General features: G+C 44.7%; 1 protein-coding gene and 1 long non-coding RNA gene across 6 annotated transcripts in view; one reads left to right on the top strand and one right to left on the bottom strand.

The window, feature by feature from the left end:
- zeb2b (zinc finger E-box binding homeobox 2b) overlaps window positions 1-19,637 on the top strand; it is a 107,985-nt gene that overhangs the window by 11,391 nt on the left and 76,957 nt on the right. For 2 of the 5 annotated variants that reach the window (XM_031297789.2, XM_031297791.2), the window contains exons 1-2: window positions 3,003-3,450; window positions 4,915-5,065. In XM_031297789.2, the coding sequence (XP_031153649.1) occupies window positions 4,993-5,065 (73 nt within the window). In that variant the 5' untranslated portion in view covers window positions 3,003-3,450; window positions 4,915-4,992. Of the gene's footprint in view, window positions 1-3,002; window positions 3,451-4,914; window positions 5,066-19,637 lie in introns of those variants that run through there. The other 3 variants (XM_031297793.2, XM_031297795.2, XM_031297790.2) reach the window with 2 other exon arrangements.
- On the bottom strand, window positions 335-2,673 carry LOC118494453. The gene is made up of 2 exons (XR_004896588.1): window positions 1,128-2,673; window positions 335-1,030 (listed from the first exon to the last, which is right to left on the bottom strand). It is a non-coding gene; the product is annotated as an uncharacterized LOC118494453 (long non-coding RNA).

Below are 19,637 nucleotides of genomic sequence, written 5' to 3' on the forward strand. Positions count from 1 at the left end.
AGTACAACCCACTGCACCGCTGTGTTTGCAGTCAATCTGTTTTTTACTGTGTCAAAGAAACTAAACATGGCCCACACACACACACACACACACACACACACACACCCACTGAGGCAGAGAGCGAGAGAGAAAATTAGGATTATAATCTTGGTAATCAGTAGTCATGCCTGAGGCAGACAGCTGCAGAACTGCACAGCTCCAATTTAGGTGTTGGACATTAAAAACCATTAAACCCAAGTGAATTTCCACTTATTGATTTTTTTTTTTTCTTCTTTTCTGGGGCAACATTTCAACTTCACAAAAAAAAAGCCGGGGCAGATAGTGTGCTGCAAAAAAAGCTTCAAATCTTTATTCAGAGAAATAAAAAATTAAAAACACATACAAACACAGAAGAGAGAACAACATGCACCGAGCAATACAATAATGAAAAAAACACACAATTCATTCCAAATGATTTCAATCATTACAAATCGGTCAGCATGTTTTAGTTGACAATCAACCTCGTGAATAACAATTTCTCCCAAACATTACAAATTGCCTTAATAGTTAATTCACTCGCACAGTGCATCAACACGTTGCACTTTTAATGTGAAACTAAAAGTGCCCCCCCCCCCCATTTAAATCAATATATTCATTAAGCACAAGGTCCCCCTATAGGTCACACACCGACTGTAATCCATTTTCACGGTGAATATGTGGAGCCCCACGAAGGAGAGCCTGTGTGTGTGTGTGTGTGTGTGTGTGTGTGTGTGTAAAAAAAAAAAAATAGAAGGCGAGAGTTGCCACTCCAAACTCGCTTGGGTGAATGGGACACAGAGTTGGAGCTACGGTTCAAATGTGTGTGTGTGTGTGTGTGTGTGTGTGTGTGTGTGTGTGTGTGTGTGTGTGGGAGAGAGAGAGAGAGAGAGGGTGCCGGACTGCTTCGTTTACATGCAAGCACCGTGGCAGTAAATTACGCATGACAATAATTCACCCAGGACTGGATCCACTTCCGACCCGAGGAAAAACAGGAGCGTCTGACCTCCCTCCTCTTGTTTTTTTTTGATAAGAAGAAGAAGAGACAAAAAAAGACCACATTGCATGATGGAAATGATTCATATACTAAAGAGAAAAAAAAGTAAACTTACCAAAAACAAAACAAAAAAACTCCATTTGGCATTTGAGTCCTCCGGATCCATGCAGACAAGTTATGGAATACTTCTATGATGATGATAATTGTAATGATTATAATAAAAATACAAATGATTAGTACTGTTAATGGTATGATGATAATAATAATAATAAAAAACATAAGTGGTGTTACACAAAAACAGTAAAAAATCAAACCGTTTATATACAAATTCCTACCAGAAAGCTACCTACGATTCTGTTGGTCTGAGATGTCTTTTAGCTGCATCTGATTGGCTTTCTTTTTTTCTTTTTTTTTTGGGGGGGGGCGGGGTGGTGGGTGGTATAGGGAGGGGGGGGGGCAACAACCAGTTCAGCCCCTTGATTGATGATTTAATTAGCCATACAGTGGCGAACTGCAGGAGGACAGACAGGACACAAAATAATGCTTTATTTACATAACCAATCACAGAGCTGCAAAGGTGGAGCTTCCATCTCTCTCTCTCTCTCTCTCTCTCTCTCTCTCTCTCCCTCTCTCTCCCCTCTCTCTCCCTCTCTGGCAAGTCAGACATGGCTGAGATGGTTGACTTCTTTAATAAATTCGAGATTCATCCTGTTAAAGTGGAGTCCAGGACGGGAAAAAAAAAAAAATCCCTGTAATAATCCTGGAATACCCCCGGTGATAGTCCTGTAATATTCCTGCAGGGACTCGCAGTGCGGCTGCTGCTCTCTGTAGTAACTTTACCGTCACTTTATTGTACTTTATGGTATTTTTTTTCCCCCAGCTCCTTTAGTGGCCTATCATTGGAATATTCCTACAGAGGCAGAGGCTGCGGTCGTCTCTGTCACTGCTGGGTTACACACTTTGTGCAAGCTGTCTGATCTCCCACTTCACTTTGGATGGTTTTCGTTAGGGGGCTGCAATTGAAGAATGGACTAAGAAGGAGATGCAAAGAATAATGAATACAGTTATTTCTCTCCCCCCTCCAAAGTGTGACTGTATGTGGAGTTAACATGCAGACAAAGGCAGTGATGTAGGCAAGTACATAAAACAACAGTGATTTACTCTGCAAAAACAAACTAAAAGTCCATCTAAAGTGATTTGTTGTTGTTGGTTTTTTTTTACCTTTGCAATGTTAATTTTCCCCACAAAAGCAGAGGACACACATTCTGCCAATTCTGTTTCCCAAAAGCTTTTTTTGTTTTCATTTTTCTCCCAATAATTTCTTTAAAAAAAACACATTACAGCACATCTAACTCTTGACATGAAGTAAATCATGGCCAATGTAATAAAACGCCCGTGTGTAATGGAACCAAGTGGAGCTGTCATCACACACCACTGATTTCTAAGCAAAAACAACAACAACAAGGTTTTAACTAAATGACTATGTCCATACGGATATTTTTTGCAGCGTAGATAAAAAGCCGAGCATCCCCAAACCTTTTGCAGTCGCAGCCAATTACAATAATGAAGAAAATGTGGAATAGCCTCCCCGTCCTGCCGTATAGCAACCCTGCCATTTCTGCAAATTAAACGGAGTGGAAATAGAAATATATATATATATATATATATATATATATATATATATATATATATATATATATATATATATATATATATATAAATAAAAAAAAATCCTTACATGATTGCGGGCCGGCGTGAACGCGCTCCAAGTTTCTCCCCCTTTTCTACACTAACACACACGCACACGCACACACATTCACAAGGAGAAAGAGAGAGGAAAAAACACACTGTCGCCTGTTCTTTGCTCCGCGTCGAAGCCCGACATAGTTGGTTTCACTCAAAAAGAGAAGAGATGGAGAGAGAGAGAGAGAGAGAGAGAGAGAGAGGGAAAGCAAAGAGGAGCGGTAAGATGGGGGGGGAGAGAGAGAGAGAGAGAGAGAGAGAGAGAGAGAGAGAGAGAGAGAGAGAGAGAGAGAAAACTTCACGTTCAACCCAGAAGATGCTCACGTTTGGCTCTCCTCAATTATCCCCTCCCGTGAAGATAGGTGGCGTGCGTTTCAGGGGGCTTCTTCCTCTGTGTTGCACGGCGAAGAAAAGGAGGTGGAAAGAAAAAAAAATGTCATTAGAAGAGGCGTAACACGTCAGTCCCTACCCAGGTTTGTTTCCTGGAGTGGGTGTAAGACATCAGTTGTAAACCTGCCCTAGCAGGAATAGCGGTCCCTCCCTCCCTCCCAAACTATTTCTAAGGCTTTATTTCTAAGGCTGTATTATCACCGGTGGAAAAGGATCCGCTCACCGACAACGCGCTGCAGTATCATCCCTCCTCGCGACTCCTATATCCAAGCAAGACACCTTCTTTAAAAACCAAAAAACGCAAGGTATGTTGCCTCCTCACTTTGTTTTTTTTTTTTTTTTTTATTATTATTTCTGGCGTTTTTTCGGCGAAAATGTTGGACAATAAACTTCCGCGCGCCCCGCGTCAGAGTTGGAGCTTAACTTTGCCTTTACCTGCGCAGGTGGAATTAGGTGCGTTTGTTTTGAGATTTTTTTTCTACTTCTTCTTTTTTCCTCTTTAATTTTTTTTTTTTTTTTTTTTTTTACCTCCGTGATGCAGCGGCGTCCTGTGGGTTCCTGACAGCCGGGGAAAATGTGCCTTTTTGCGGGGAGTTTGGCGCTGCACAACACCGCTATCCTTGGGAGGAAAAAAAGGACGATATGCATCTCGGTTTTTCCTTCTTTAGTCTCTTCAGCTTCTATTATATATTTATTTATAGCTATATCATTGAGCTAAACGTCCAAGTTACCTAAACAAACCGAAACCTTCTTGTCAATATTCACTTAATCCTAATAACGGTATTTGCGCTGATAAATGGGCTGGCGATCCGAACATCCCACACACACACACACACACACACACAGGCGATTTGAACCTTGTCGCTTTTGTTTATGCGCCATTTGTGCCTTTTAAGATTTTATTTGTTTCCCCCCTTACAGTCCGGAGTCATTTGGCACATTTTAACAATTATTCCCCATCTGTTATTTATTAACTGTCGACAAGGAGGGCTTCGGATTCAGTTTATTAAAAAAAAAAAAAAAGAAGAAGCTAGAAGTGTAATTCTGTCAAGCGAAACCCAAGTGTTTATTGAAGTTGTATGACTTTGAATGAGACCACAGCAGCGGAGGCTTTATTCCAAAAGCTGTTCGAGGCTCGACAGTCTCGCTTGTTTGCCGTTCAGAACGTGTAAGCTCCGGATTTGACCCTACAAAAAATATGACAGAAATGTGATTTAGGCTATTAACCTGTTTCGACCTTCGGTTTTTTCAAACCCCGGACTGAAAACGCCACACACAACAAAAACGTGAACAAATCCTGCATGTGGACATTTGAATGGAAATAGACCAAGTAGGCTTGAAAAGATGGATTTCTTAAAAAGTGAAGCCAAATACAAACCCGGCTTGTGAAACTTTTCTGAATGAAATAGCCTAACAATAGATGCTCTCGCGTCAGTCTTCACTGGCAAAAAAAAAGGAATTGTGGTTTTTCGCCTAATAAGAGAAATTACAATTCCCTTCCTACTGCTGCCGTTCGCTTTGCTCTTTAATGTCTGAAAATCCAAATTAGATGGACATGGATGCCCTCGCCGCTGCTTCTCATACTTTCACCCATGCACGGCTCTTTTTTTCCTTTTTCTTTTTCTGTTTTACAATCTGTCGCTCCATCCAAGTTCCATTTGCTGTTTCTTGTCACGCGTTCGGCGCAAGTGGATCTCCTCGCTAATACCCACATTGTTGGTGTTGCTGTGTGTGTGTGTGTGTGTGTGTGTGTGTGTGTTTCCCGTCAGATATCAAGCTGAAATCAAGGAATCGAGTCCATGCGAGCTGCCATCTGATTCCCCCCCCCCACACACACACACTTATCAATGAAGCAAGAGATCATGGCGGATGGCCCCAGGTGTAAGAGGCGAAAACAAGCCAACCCGAGACGGAAAAACGGTAAGAAAATCACGGGAGAGGGAGACAAACCAAGCACTCGGTCTGGGGGTGGAGGATGTGGGGGGCCGGGTGGGGGGGGGGGAGGGGGGTCGATATCTTTGGATGTACGCCTGGGTTTGAAGGCTTCCACTGCGGTTCGGGGTGTGTGTGAAGGTCCGCCGCGGCTGGTGCGCATATCTGCCTTTGGACCCTTTTTACGCAGGGAGAAAGGGGACCGCTATCCGGGGACAAACTGTGCGTAGATGCTTCGCAGGTTGCACCCCCAACTCGAGCATTTTGGAATCTTACAAAAAGAGTTATAATAGCGGTTTTAAAATGTGTGTTGTCAGTGGGGTTTATTTTAGTGAAGGGTTTGCGAAGAGGTTAGTAGTGAACTTGTGGATGTTTTTGAAAGTTGGAAGCGTAGCGGTACCGGCTGGTTTCTTGCCGGGACAAAATCCGCCATGGGGTGTGTGTGTGTGTGTGTGTGTGTGTGTGTGTGTGTGTGTGTGTGTGTGTGTGTGTGAGTGCATGTGGAACGGTCACTCAGACCCTTGCTGGCCGGAGCTGGCTCATGCTGCTCGGTGTACATAAGTCCAATCTTGTGACTATGAGTTTTGATTTTGATTTTGATCCGTGCGTTAGCCGTGCTGTCTTTCTCTCTTCATATAGGCCTGTACATCACCTCCATAAGACACATTTTCAAGTGATTTGTCATCCCCCCCCCTATATTGTAGCTGTTTTCCGGGACAAGCTGAGTGGGTGAAATAATTCACAGGGGAGAAGGCATTCTGTTGTTGCTTTAGTTTTGAAAAGAATCCTGTGCGCTTTTTTGCTTGCCTTTTGCCACTAAGTTAATAGGCAGTGGAGGCATCATATAGGCTTCATGTATAAATAGGATGACATGTCCAATAAATGCTGGACATTAATTGGGTCTGGACTGGAGTGCAGGAGGTGGAGATTTGTAGGGTTTTCTCTCTCCATTTGACTGCACTGTTTCCCACAAGAAAGAGGCAAATCTGCAGTGACATTTCCTGGCCCCGTTATTCCTGATTATTGCATATAACACAGGCGAACTGAAGCTGTGTGTGCGTGTGCGTGTGCTTGTGCGTGCGTGCAGTGATTCAGCTGCTCAGACTATAGGTTTTCATTTGCTTACTTCACAACAGTTTTTTTTTTTACTCTCTGCCCCCACAGGTTATTTATCTAGATCAGATTTCATTTATTGATTGCATACAATCAATAGCAGACAAGCATTTTGTTCCACACTAAATAGAACGGGAGCATAACAGTGGAGCCGGAGCATATATTTTTTTGCTCCAATATATATATATATATATATATATATATATATATATATATATATATATACACACACATTTGCAGTATTCATACTTAAAGGGGAAAATACAATAATAAGACACATTTAGAGATATGACAGCCTGTTTAGCTGTGGCCACCTGTTTTGTAATTTGGTTTTGGGGGGGGGGGTTGAGTGGGAGAAAACCTGTCTTGGCTTTTATGTACCAAACGGCAGCATTTGGTAAAATAATATTAGCAAAGCAAATATAATTTTCACACCTTTAAAACCTGACAAGAGACGGCGAGCTTTGGCAGTGTGCGAGGAATATTTTTATCTCCCTATACAAATGTCTCACCCGGTTATAATGTGCATCATTTAAAACAGATATGATTATTCTAGTTTTTTTTTTAAATTGTGAGATTTGAGTCCCCCCTTTTTCTTTCTCTTTTTCTTTCATAACAACTAGCTCTGTCTGATGACCCCCCTACTTCCCTCCTCTCCTCTCCTCACTCCCCCTACCCCCCATCCTCCCCCCCCCTGGGAATGCAGAGGCTTATTGAGGCTTGGCCACTCTCTCTCTCTCTCTGCCTCTCTCTCTATCCTCTTCCTGCCTGGCTCTGTGGAGGGATGGCAGGGCAGGGGCGAAAGTGAGCGTCGGCCGGCCGGCCGGCAAAACAGACCATAAAAAAAAAACCTGCCTCCAATGCACCAAAAAATGCAGCACACGCAGACCCAGTTTATCAAAAAATTTGAGCCAGATGGAGGGCGGATGCACACAGACTCCCTCATCCTTCCCTTAACCAACAAATCAGATGAATATACACAAATATGAAAATCGGTACAATTACAGCTTAATTTCTCCGATTGGCTCTTCTGTGTGTGTGTGTGTGTGTGTGTGTGTGTGTGTGTAAGCCAGCATGCTTAGATGTAAATTATAATTTGCGTGCCACCTGTAATTATTTCTCTTTAAAAAAAAAAATGTTTCACGTGTGGTTTAGTTTTTATATTTTAATTAAGCAATTGTGGCTCAGTGTTGCTATATTTTGATATCTGATACAATTGTTCATTTGATGCACCCTCACAGATAGGATAACTGGAATTGTTCGGATCATTTCTCTCTCTCTTTTTTTTTTCCAAAATGGAAGGAGCATTTTCAGCATTTGTGCCAATTAGTATTAATGAGGCGTTTTCCCACTAAGTTGTCGAACCAATGACATTCTCATCCAGATGACTGTTGGCCTTCAGGGTTGGAGGTGCTACAGTAGCTTTGGCTCACTCAGTGCCCAGCCTGTCGCGTGGTATTTAAACCACAGTTCATGACTTATCCCCCTCCCCATCCCCATCCCAACCTCCTGCACACCGCCGCTGTGAAGCCTCTGTCTTCCAGCTGATAGACTCTGATATGGCAGCGACAAAAAAATTCAAAAGCAACAAAAACCTGAGAAATTACATGTGTTATCATCCCCATTTCCCCCCGCTGTCAAACCCCGCTATAAAAACCCCTTCTCCTCTCCTGGTGTGAAACTTGATCTCGGCAGCGTGAAGTGTTTGAGAGTTTGGCCCTCGCCAGGTGTTGGCTTCTCACATCCAGCTGTGAGCGCCTAACAGGAAAAAAAGCACTCGCACACCTGTCCTTTATTTTTGTATTGCTCAACCAGCATACGCATCGAAAACATGCCCCTTTTTTAGAAGTGGGGGGGAAGAAAAAAAACTGACTGCTTTGTAATCATGTTGTTTTCTGATTTGGATGTTACACAGACTCTTTGCATCAAACTGTGGCGGCTTTTGTCTGGCAAAAGAAAAAGATGGAAGAAGGAAATACAGATGTTTGGTTAAAATGTTGGATTTGCAGCAGGTTTTTGTTTTCTTTCTTCGTACCCCGGATGACATCACATTGTCGGGACATACCCTCGGTAAATGCACCGATTACATAATCGGAAGCAGCAGCAGCAAAAGTAGAAGCAAAAAGACGAGGCCAGTCCGTCCGTCCGCCCCCCCCCCCCCCCTCTTTCTCTATCTCTCTCTGCTGCAGCTGGAGTTTGATATAATAAGTCTGAATGTGGTTATCACAGATTCACGCTTCATGGAAAAATAGGGGGAAAGGGTGTTTGTATATAAGTGTGTTTGTGTGTGTTGGGGGTGGGGGTGGGGGGAGGGGTGCTTTCAGTCTCAGACAATGCCAGATTTCTGCCAGTCTAAACAATTTGTCCATCTCTATTATTCCTCTGCCTTTTAAAAAAAAAAAAATTGTATTCGCAGCTAACACGGTAGAGAATAAGGGGGGGGGGGGCAAGAAAAGGTGCTCCCTTTCTTCCTCTTCTTTTTCGCCTTCTTCTCTAACCCCCCCCCCCCCTCATCTTTCCTGCCATGTCCCATCTACCAACCTCCCTCCCTCCCTTTCTGCTTCTTCTCCTAGATTTTCCCTCTATCAAGGTAGGGGCAACTTTTTTTGCCATCGTCACAGAGCAAAGGGGGGAATGGGTTGGGTGGGGGGTGGGTGTGGGGGGGCTGGTAAAGAAGGAAGAAGAGAAGAGGAGGGCAGGTTTCGCAGGGTGCTCGCGGACAATTGATTGTCAGCGGTAATGTGTTTCATTTACATGTTTATACCGTCAATAGTGGCGGGGGGCGGGGGGGTGGGTCGTCCGCCGAGCCATTCACTAGCTGCCATTCCCATACGGGTTGGCAATTGTGTGGAGCAGCCAAAAGCAGACACCTTGCACTCCTGATGGCTTTTTTTCTTCTTCTGTAGGGAAGAAGCTGAGGAGAAAGTGTTTTTGCAGTGCATTCATGTTGAAGGGAAATGAAGGATTATTTTGTTTAAGCAAGTGAAATAATTACTGTGAGATATTATAGGCGTCTGAGTCTGCAGCAGGGAGGGGGGTTGTGGGGGAGTGTCGTGGTGAACAGACCCCGCTGATAGCCGGTGGATGAATCTTCCTGGAGTATTTTTATTTTTTTTATAACATCGGCCCTATGCTTGAATCCAAATAGACACATTTCCAATTACCCCCCCATGTAAAATGGCTAGCAGGTTTTCCCTCAATGCAGGCTAATAAGGAGGCATATTTGTCCTGTCACAACTACACATTGCACTTTGGCGTGCTGTGTGAGGCCTTATTATTTTTGTTCCGGAGCGTACGGTAGCTTTTTTGCATCACTCTATTTTTTTTTTTTCTCCTCTCCCTCGGCTGCAGTCGTCACGAGCTAAATATATCCATCTGCTCAAAGTGTGTGAGTCAAGTGTATATAGCCAAGCACATAAAAATGAATGGACTTCCCTTACGAGATCGTTGTGATTTCAAGCATAGCGTCGGTATATACAGTAGGAGCAAAAGGATGTTCCCTTTGGGTAGCGGTGTCGTTCCTGAAAGGAAAGGGGAAGCTTTTTTATTTATTTTATTTTTTCCACAGGACCCGCAGTATTTATAGTTATTGTAATTCACACGATTTGATTTGATTTGATTGTGTGTGTGTGTGTGTGTCACAGAGATGCAGTCGTCGCAGTGTGATATCTTTTGGCTTTCAAGCTGATACGTTATTCAACAAATCCTCTAATATGTGCTTTCCACAAGGAATTAAATCAGGAATGTAGCTCAGCAACAGCAGCTCCACACACACACACACACACACACACACACACACACACACACACACACACACACACAACACACACATGCATAGTTTTTTTTTTTCCACGCTTTGATAAGGCAGATAAAAGCAAATAGCATGGCTTGTGGCTGTACACACACCCTCCCCCCCTTCAACACACACACACACACACACACACACACACCAAAAAAAAGAAAAAGAAAACTAATGATCATCCTGGACACTGGACAGAAAACTTTCATCCATCCCTCCTCCTCTTCCCAAAAAAATATTTTTGACACATATTCTCCTCTTTTTTTAAATTTTTTATTATTCCGTCTTTTTAGTTTTTATTTTTATTTTTTCATTCTTCCTTCCTCGACCGCCCTGCTTGTGTGAAGATATTTTTTTCGCCTGGCGGCCAGAGAACACACACTCTCGGAGGCACCGCGAGCCCCGGACCCCTGACACCGCGGGTCTTTGGAATGCCTTAGGTACCATTTCACTTTCGCTCACATCAATGCTGACCTGAATGCCTTTCATATCTGATCCGCCGTGTCTCTCCTGGTAAACATCCCCCGGGGGGGGGAACAAAGAAAGGAGCTCCTCTTCTTCTTCTTCTTCTTCTTCTCCCTCTTAATCACAATTCAGCCCCTTTCGCCGCCAGCAGCAGGGCTACACATTTGCATTCAGCATCAGAAAAAAGGGCCTGAGATGAAAAGGGGGGCGAAAAAAAAAAGAAGAGCAAGAGAGGAGAGGAGGAAAAAAAGAAGAGGAAGGGAGAAAAAAATCGAGAGAGAGAGAGAGAGAGAGAGAGGCAGAAAAGGGTGGGTGGGTGGGTGGTGGAGAGAAATAACTAGGGTGTTTGTGGTTGTTTGTTGGTCGTCCCCTGGTTACAAGCCTTTTATAGCCTCCCTTCTCTAGCAGGGACCCAGCCCCCCCCCCTCCTGACAGACAGATAGTGTTACGAGATGGCATGCCCACACTATTCGTGGCCACTCACACTTAAGAAGAAGAAGAGGAAGAGGAAGAAAATCCTGGCTGCGACCGATTGGATTGTGCTTAAAGAAGGCGATAAGAGTCAGGAGCAGGTGTCTTCACCATGCTTCCCAAACTTCTTTAGTAGATTTCAATGTCAAAAAAAACCCGCTAATTTGCCAGCACACTTTTGTGCTGCTCTTTTTGGAAGAGGCGTTTTTTGCCATGTTTTTTTTTTTTTTGCGTTGGAAATGAGCCTTTCCTGAATTCTTTAATACACTGCTATTATGAGAAAAAGAATTTAAAAAACCATCACACATCCCCTTATGTAAACATACACAATGCAGTTTATGTGTCGCTTTATCATAGTGATTAGCAAAGATATCTTTATCATCCCATTCCCAGGCTGGATGTATGCAAATCTTAAGCAAAGATGGGGGAGATGGAGGGGGGGGGGGGGTACCTCAGCTCTTTAAATGGCATCATGTGAGATGGATTCCAGTTTTCTTTATTCCCCTTTCTCTTTCTTTTTCCTCTCCCTGAACTTTTTTCTTTTTCTTTTTGGTTAAGAAGAAGGATTATCGGTACACCTTCCCTCCCTCCCTCCCTCCCTCCTGGCCAAGCTGCGCAGGATTTAGGCAGATTTACTTCAGCAAACACCTTTGGACACTGGGGGGAAAGAAGGAGTCTGTTTGCAAAAGGGGCCTTTTGTTCCGAGAGGTTCTGGATAATGCCTTACCAGGCAGCCATGATATTAACCCGTGCTTTGGAGAAATCGGGTGGTGGTGTTGGGGGGGGGGTTAACTCTTTGTATGACAACTCTTTGCTGCTTGTACGTCCCCTCTGTGGCCATCCCCCAAACCTGCTTTGAGCTGCATTGCTTGTGCTTGGGTTTTCAGTGTTCTTTTGGTAACTCCAAATTCTTGGGATTTTTTTGCGATGGGACATGTTGGTTTGGAAAAGCAAAAACGGCAGCAAGTAACAGTGCATTTTGGGGGGGATGCACACACACACACACACACACACTGAGCAACTGCAACTGCCAAGAACGATGAAAGCGAGAGCGGTGGCTGGGATCCGTTGCCTGACTAACACGAGGCATGAATCAGCCAATAGTGAGCCAACTCTGCCCCTGTGACTCCCCTTTATGTTTAAACGGCAATAATGATGTATCGTCCAAAACAGCGTGGTGACACAGGCTGCATTTAACCTTAATCCTTTGCATTTTTTTTATATGCATCATAAAAAAAGCCGTGCTTAAGTCACAGTTTTTACTGCACGGCGGCTGAACTGTATCTGAACTGCTTCATCCCCAGAAGGAATTGCCTCAGAAAAAAAAAATCTGGTTTTGCTTGCCTTTTTTAGCCGGCGGAAACTGAAGGGAGTGCTTTGCTGTATCTACTTGAGATATTTAAGTTGTTGAGTTAAATGAAGCTAATTTGGCTCTGCTGCGTAGCGGTCAAGGATGAGTGTAGTTCTTGGGCCTGTTGCTGAGTCATATGTATGAGCAGTGTTGAAAAATAGACAGAGAGCCGTCTCGGTGACACGGCGGTTGTCAGAAGTCGGCTCGGACACACATTGCGTGAAAGAGGCAGAGATGGAGAGTGATGGAGCAAAGGTGACAGACTTAAAGGTGTTTCTGGGGGCGGCGTTCTGCCTGTCATACTCTGACCCACCTTCCTCCATCCTTTCTTTCTCTCAGGATTTGACAGGTCGTATCACCCCCCTTCCTGTGATGTACGCCTGTTCTGCGACACGCTACTCTAAGTAAAGTTTCAGTGCAGTCAGATGTCTTTCTCCTGCTTCCCTGACTTTATTTCATGCCTTCTTGCTTGTTTTCTCTTTTCTTTTTTTTTCTCTTCCTCTTCCCGAGTCTCATCCCCTTGTTTTCTCTTGTTTTTCTTCCTTCACTCCTTGCGATTTGACAAAAAGCAAACACCGAAATTGAAACTTCAGTGGTCCGGCAAATAATTGCATGCATTTGGACTTTTTTCATTTACGTGTGTACACTCTTTACCCTAAGCTGGCATGTTTTATGCATTGCGTAGGAGGGGAAAATGCATTTTTTGAAATATCATGCCTCATTTGAGTCTTTCTCAAGTGAAAATGCAAAGTCTTTATTTGGCCCATCCGTTCCGTCTCGTCCTGCTGTTTGCACTTATTCAGTCGCTGTGCCGCATCTCGCCTGTAATTTTTTTTTTTCGATATTTTCCACGCGTCGACTTTTCCCATTTGCGAGGGAGTCTGGGCGCGACAGACGACAGGTTGCTGAGCAGGTGTAAACTAACATTCAGATTTCATAATCAAATGGCAGGGGGAGGGGGGGGGGGGCAAAAAACAACTTTTAAAACACCTTCTTTTTCCTAACAATGGTATATGTGTGCATGTGCATCCTCGTCTGCTGGAAGAGCAGTTTGGATGGCAACAAATTAAATGTAGCTTTAATCCAAGCTTACCTTTTGCAGTGTGTAGCTTCACTTTCAGGAAGCATGTTTTCATGATTTCACCGTGTTTTATTTCGGGTTTGTAGACATTTATGCCTTTTTGAAGGAATTTGTGTTAACATGTCCCAATCTTTTTGAGTGTATAAATCGCTATCGTTATTTTTCATGTTCTCTGCACTTCAGAGAATTCAGTCATATTGATCGCAGCAGGGAAAGACCCGTCAAGTCTGATGAAGTGCTTTTAACAAACAGGATTGTGTCTCAATAGAGCAACTAAGGAACAGATATAGATTAAATCAAAAGAACAAACACATCACAGCTGGTTTCGCGCTTGCGTGTGAATGCATTCCTGCTCTGTGTGTGTGTGTGTGTGTGAGAGACTTATCACTGCCGTCAACTGTAAAGCAGGGCACAGCATCATGATGTTTCATATGAAAAGGAGGAAAGTAATCACCTCTATTGCCCATTAAAATGATCCCCCCCCCCCCCCCATTTCTTTTCTCATTTTTTTGCGGCAGCTGCTTCAGAGATGACACCTTTGTGCAAACAAGTGTTGAAAGCAGCCTCCAGTTTTTCTGCTCTGATGTTGGCGTTGCTGAGCTGCAAGCGCCGCTTGCTGCCACATGTGTGCACACACACGCACACACGCACATTTAGGGAAACACACACACACACACACACACACTCTTTGATGTATTTTTGATTGTCGGGTTGGAAGAGCTCTTCTGGCAAGGTCATGGCCAACGTGGAACAATCAATAACAGATCAGCAGATTAAGGCATGGTGACATCTGGAAATCTAGGCCCTCTTTTCCACACACGCCTCAACCCATTTTGCAGCACACCGTCCTTACCTTTTAATTCCGGATAATAGAACATGCTATTTGATCAGGGCTCGCTTTTCCTACCGCACTTCATTATTCAGAAGGTGTCCCGCTTCTCCGCCACCTAAGTGCACCCCTTTCTCGTTACCTTTTTCCTTTTTTTTGTCTAACGAGGACTTGTCTGCTTTCGTTTGTGCTCCGCTCATCCCCCCCCCTTGCATCTCAACGAAGAAGGAAGTAGGTTCAGATGCGTTACTTCAATTTAATTGCAGCCGATTGCTGAGCGAGATCAGGGACAAAAATTAAGGTCATTTTGCGGTTGTACAAATTTCGCTCACTTCTAACGTTTTTCTTCCGTCTCGGCCCGTTGATCAAGCGCCTTCTTAACCGGAGGTTGCAGCAAAAAAGAGGAAATGGTCAGAAACTGAACTCTGGCACCCTATTCGTTGTTATTCAAACATACATTTAACCTTTGGCAAGAGTGAGTCAAGGAGAACTGAAACAAGGAGGGAGGGTGGAGGAGGAGGGGGGGGCACATCTTCCCCTTTAAATGTCATGTGTGTAGCAGAGTCGGCCCTGTTAAAAAGAAGTCTGAGAGGTGAATTCACGCGTTAATGGGTTCTGACTGGAGAGGGAGCACCCCCGCTCCCGAACGCCTCGTGTCCCGTCGCTGTCAAACGCGAATGTCAAACAAACACCTCCTCAGGTAGCGGGGTGGGGTGGGGTTGGGGGGGTAATCGCACCGACAGGCCTGTCCTCAGCCTTTCTGACACGCGAACAATCGGTGCTGAGGCTGCAGCGGAGACATGCTTTTCCGTGGTGTCAGGCTGCGGTTTCGGGTGTGGATTTTAAAGGCGATGCGGTCAAGTCCGCAGGTCAAAGATTTAAGGGAAGTGTGTTTAATACGTGACAGGAAATGAATCATTGGGAGGACTGGTGGTTGGGGAGGGGGGGTTTAACAGGGGTTGAGCTCTGTGTGGTTGGAGTTTTTTGGTTTTGTGAGAAAGCAAGAATCCAGGATTTGGCTTTTGGTTTTGGACAAGGCACTGAAGATTTTCAGGGGGGATAGATCCACTTTTTTTTAAAGGCATGATGAGGTGATGAAAGTGAGGTTTGTGGCGGCAGTGGCTGTAGTTTGGCTATCGACGCCTTGTTTTTTGTTTTTTTGGGGGGGGGGTTTAAAGATGAGTGATGGGACACAAGTTGTGGCTGAATTTGGTTCATGGCTCCTATTCAAGCGGCATCGCTGGAGAGAAAAAAGCCTTGGCTGCCGGACGGTTGGATGGGTATTTCCTGACCTAGAAACCTTGTGGGAAACGACAAAGATTGGGCCATTTATGGAGACTGGAGCTCAGATTTTGGCTGTGACTCAGCCCGAGACACAGCCTGGCCGTTAGTTTAGGTCAAGGCTTTATGACCCCGTGGGTTTGAGGTTGTTTTTTTTATATCCTTGAGCTCTAAATGTCTAGTATATTCTTAGTGATTTTTGGTTGTGGCCTTGTGTACTTCTCTGGGGAATTTGGTTTAAAGACAAAGATTAGAATTTGTTCTGTTGCAACATCAAAGCTTTCTGTTGGATGCCTAAAATGTAGACGTGAATAACTAGAGGGAGTTCTATTCTAGTCTAGAAAGTCTATACTGACAGATTTAGCTTATCATAACAGTCAAGTTCGTTCTCGGACCTTTTCTGCCTTGAAACTTTTTTTTTTTTTTGTGTCCCTCCAGTCCACCCTTTCCCTCAATCCATCCCGCCAGCCAGCCAGCCAGTCAGTCATCTAACCAGTCAGCCCACTCTAATTACTTCTCCCCCACCCAAGGGAAGCTACTTCCTTATCGCCTGGCCGTCTTGCTCTGGCATTCCTGACATAAATTCCCCACCACTTTGTTATTCTTACTTCTTAGGGGTATTGGAATTAGCATGTCCATCAAAGCAAAAACCTTGTACTCTGCCTTCTTTCTCACACCCCTCCCTTTTACGACCTTATCAGTGGTCATACGTTACAGCCAGGCAATGGGACGTGCCCGCGGGCCGCCAGAGGTGCACAACGGACAGAGGTATTGAGCCATGTGTCTGACACGAAAGACTCTGAGGGATGATGAAGCGATGCAAATGTGCAGCTTGTGGCGCTTCGCTGTAGTCTGGCCTTTTGGAAGCGCAGGTACTTCAGGGCTGCGTGGCGAAGGATTCGTCAAATAGCACATGGTACAGGTAGCTGTAGCACGTGTCCTTTCATATTCGGTTTGTGTGCAATGAAAACGTATTAAAGCGCTCCAAAAGAGTTGTCATTTACACACAACAAGTGAGTTTCCCAACCTTTTAGCCCCTTCATTCCTGTTAAAACCAAGCATCCCTGGGTAAATAATCAGAGCTCCATTCATCCCTGCAAACCCCTCGTTTTTGCAGATGTGTGGGTTGGATCGAGAACGAGCCCTTCCTTCCTTCCTTCCTTCCTTCCTTCCTTCCTTCCTTCCTTCCACTCCTCGCCGTATGTTTCCCTACATGGTTTATACCTCAACAGCAAGCAGACGCCGCCTTATAAACTGGCAATCACGGTATCCCTAATGTTATTACTTTTCATAATTAGTTACAGCAACACTCGTTCCACGACTGGCGGAAAGGAGTATTCCTTAGTAATTAAGGTAATGAAATATTCATTTATGCTACCTTTTTCAGCAGTCTCACAAATGAGCCAGCCATGCTTAATGTCCGCCCTGCCTCTGATTTTATTATGATGGCAGACTGGCATATCTGCAATTAGCACTCGCACTGACAGTTAGCGTTTTTGCGCGGGGCGGTAAGCAGAGGGAGGCGACGTGAAGCGGCAGAGGGTGGGTGCACACCCACTCCCCCACCAACCCCCCAACCCCCACTAGACCCCACCCGTCCTCCTCCAGCACCTTCTACTCTGCTAACCTTGTCTTCTTTTGCCTTTTTTTCTGTGCGTTACCTTTATCTCGTCCTCCCCTGACGGAGAGGTTACCTTTTCCCAACGGTGCGAAATCGACTTGACATAACTGTTCATCAGTTTCAGCCCCCCCCCCACCCTCATCCTTCCACCCTCCCTCCTCTCTCCCTGCGACTCCCCACCTCAACCCCGAGGTAGTTTGCATCAAATCAGGCCCAGTCAAGCTTCAAGTGGAAATTGGCAGGCTAGAACCCTGACAGTGGGGGAGACAAAGAGGGGTTGGGGCACAACTGGAGGCAGGCGAGTCTCAACACCAGACGCCTGAACTACATCCAAGATGGTGATCGTAAAAGTCAAGTTTTGGGGTCAAGTGCTAATAAGGCCGTTTCAAATCGACCCTAATTGAACCAGAGAAGACACAGTTTTGCTTGTTTTTTCCAGGTAGACTGAACCATATCAGCGGGAATATGACTGCCACTTTAGATTTTTTATCTTCTGCCAACATCTGTGGACTCCTTGACCGTGTTATTGCGACGTATGGGCCAAATCCCAAACTGCATCATCACTATGTGGCAGCGTTGCCGATGAGCCATGACGTGCAAGATTCTGCTCATAAGAAAAATGTTTTTTCAGTGTATAAAGCATATTCAGCTAGAAGTGTCCTTTTTATTAGGAACTTACCATGAATATGAATTACCAGCTGGGGGGGAAGAGTAAGTTGAAGTCGTGTTTTTTGCGAGCCTTTAATTTTTTAGGAGGGCACCGGTCGGTGGAAGCGGCGGGGTTACGAGCAAGCGTTTATGCCCCAGCGATGTGAAAATGGCTGACACTTGCAAACAGTCACACATGTTGGCCAGGCGAATGCACTTCTGCATACACACGTGGACACGCACAATGTCTCACACACACACACACACACACACACACTTACAGTACACAGTCCAGATTTGCATATTTGAACACAAATGTACACCCAGACATACTCACATTTGCACACAAGCAGAAACACACTTAGCCCTATATATATCACACACAGATGTACACAGGCCCCACACACACTCCACACACACTTCACACACATGCTAATTGGCAGACAGACAGGTCACAGCAGACGCAGATGTGCCATTTCTTTCCTTTTTTTTTCTTTCCTCCCGAACCTCGTCGTGGCCCTCGGAGGGGAGGCAGATAAGGACTGTTGTGATGAAACTTTCAGTGAATCTCGCTGCTCCAGTTCTGTCGCCGCCACGTCACTAAGCTCAAAACGCTCTGTCCCCCCCACCCACCCCCACCCCTCCTCACAGCTGCTATATATTCTTATTAAGGTTGAGTGGGGAGAGGTGTGTATCGTGTTTTTTGTTCATATCTGTTTCCCCCTTTTGACTGTCTGCAAGTCCATATTCCAGCTGGGTTTATTTTGCACCTTTAACAGCCCATAATAGTCTCTTTTTCTTCAATCCCATATCTCTCTTTCGTTTCGTCCTTGTCACACCTTTTTTCTATGTTTTATCTTATCTTTCCATGCTTCCGTTGTCTGCCTTCCGTCTCTTGTTACTTTTTACCTTTTGGCACTTACTTACTTTGCCACCCTCTTATTTCCCCCTGCTTCTGTCTTTATCTTTCTCTTCCCTCTCACCCTTCTATATTTCCTCCCTGTCTTATTCCTCCTCTCCTCCCTCCCCGCTCGTCCTGAGCTTTGCATGTGCTCTGATGGGCCTGATGGCCGTTTCGACAGGGCAGCATTGAGGTAAAACGGTGTGACGGCAGAGTTTTTGTTAAGCCGAGAACAAAGGCTCAGAGATGCCGGGCCAAGCCATTGTCCCGCGCCCTATATTGGCTTTGCCACAGTTTTGCAGGATTTAATGCTCTGTTTACCTTCAGCCAATCGCCACTAATATTCAAAGAAGGATCTTCTTCCTTTTTCAGACGCACCTCAGGATGATTTGAGATAGATCCATAAAAAAACACAAGACTGCAGCTTTGCTCATAGAGGAGTGAATCAGAGCGAGGCAGGGGGACAAAGCTGTACCTTTTTAAAAGCCACACTTTTTCTTCCTGTGCTATTTAGAGAAAAGAAAAAAAATCATAATCCTAAGTTTGTAGGAATGAAATGGCAGCCAAGGCTTTGTTAGCAACAGTTGTGTTGCAATATACATAAGATGGGTATTTGAATTTGTAAATCTACAAAAATCACATATCCCATTTGATGTCAAACTTGTTTTTGTGTTGTGCGTTAAAACTTCAGTCGATGCCACTTTAAGTGTTTTCTTTTTAAAGCTCGCACCGATCCAAATGGTTGGGTTCCGAACTGCAAAGACTTTAATAAAACCTCCTTCTCCCACACTTATGTTAAAGATGAGCGGACTGCAAAGCTCCTTCAGTACAGTCAGTGTCTGTCACTGTGACTGGGAGAGAGATATGAAGCAAGAGTGCATGAATAACACAGAGAAAGAAAGAGTGTGTGTGTGTGTGTGTGTGTGTGTGTGTGTGTGTGTGTGTGTGTGTCTGTTGGAGTTCCCCTGCATGGTCTTTGGACAAACTGAAAGCAGTGCTC

This window comes from Sander lucioperca, chromosome 24 (assembly GCF_008315115.2).
Source record: "Sander lucioperca isolate FBNREF2018 chromosome 24, SLUC_FBN_1.2, whole genome shotgun sequence".
Classification (NCBI taxonomy): domain Eukaryota; kingdom Metazoa; phylum Chordata; class Actinopteri; order Perciformes; family Percidae; genus Sander; species Sander lucioperca.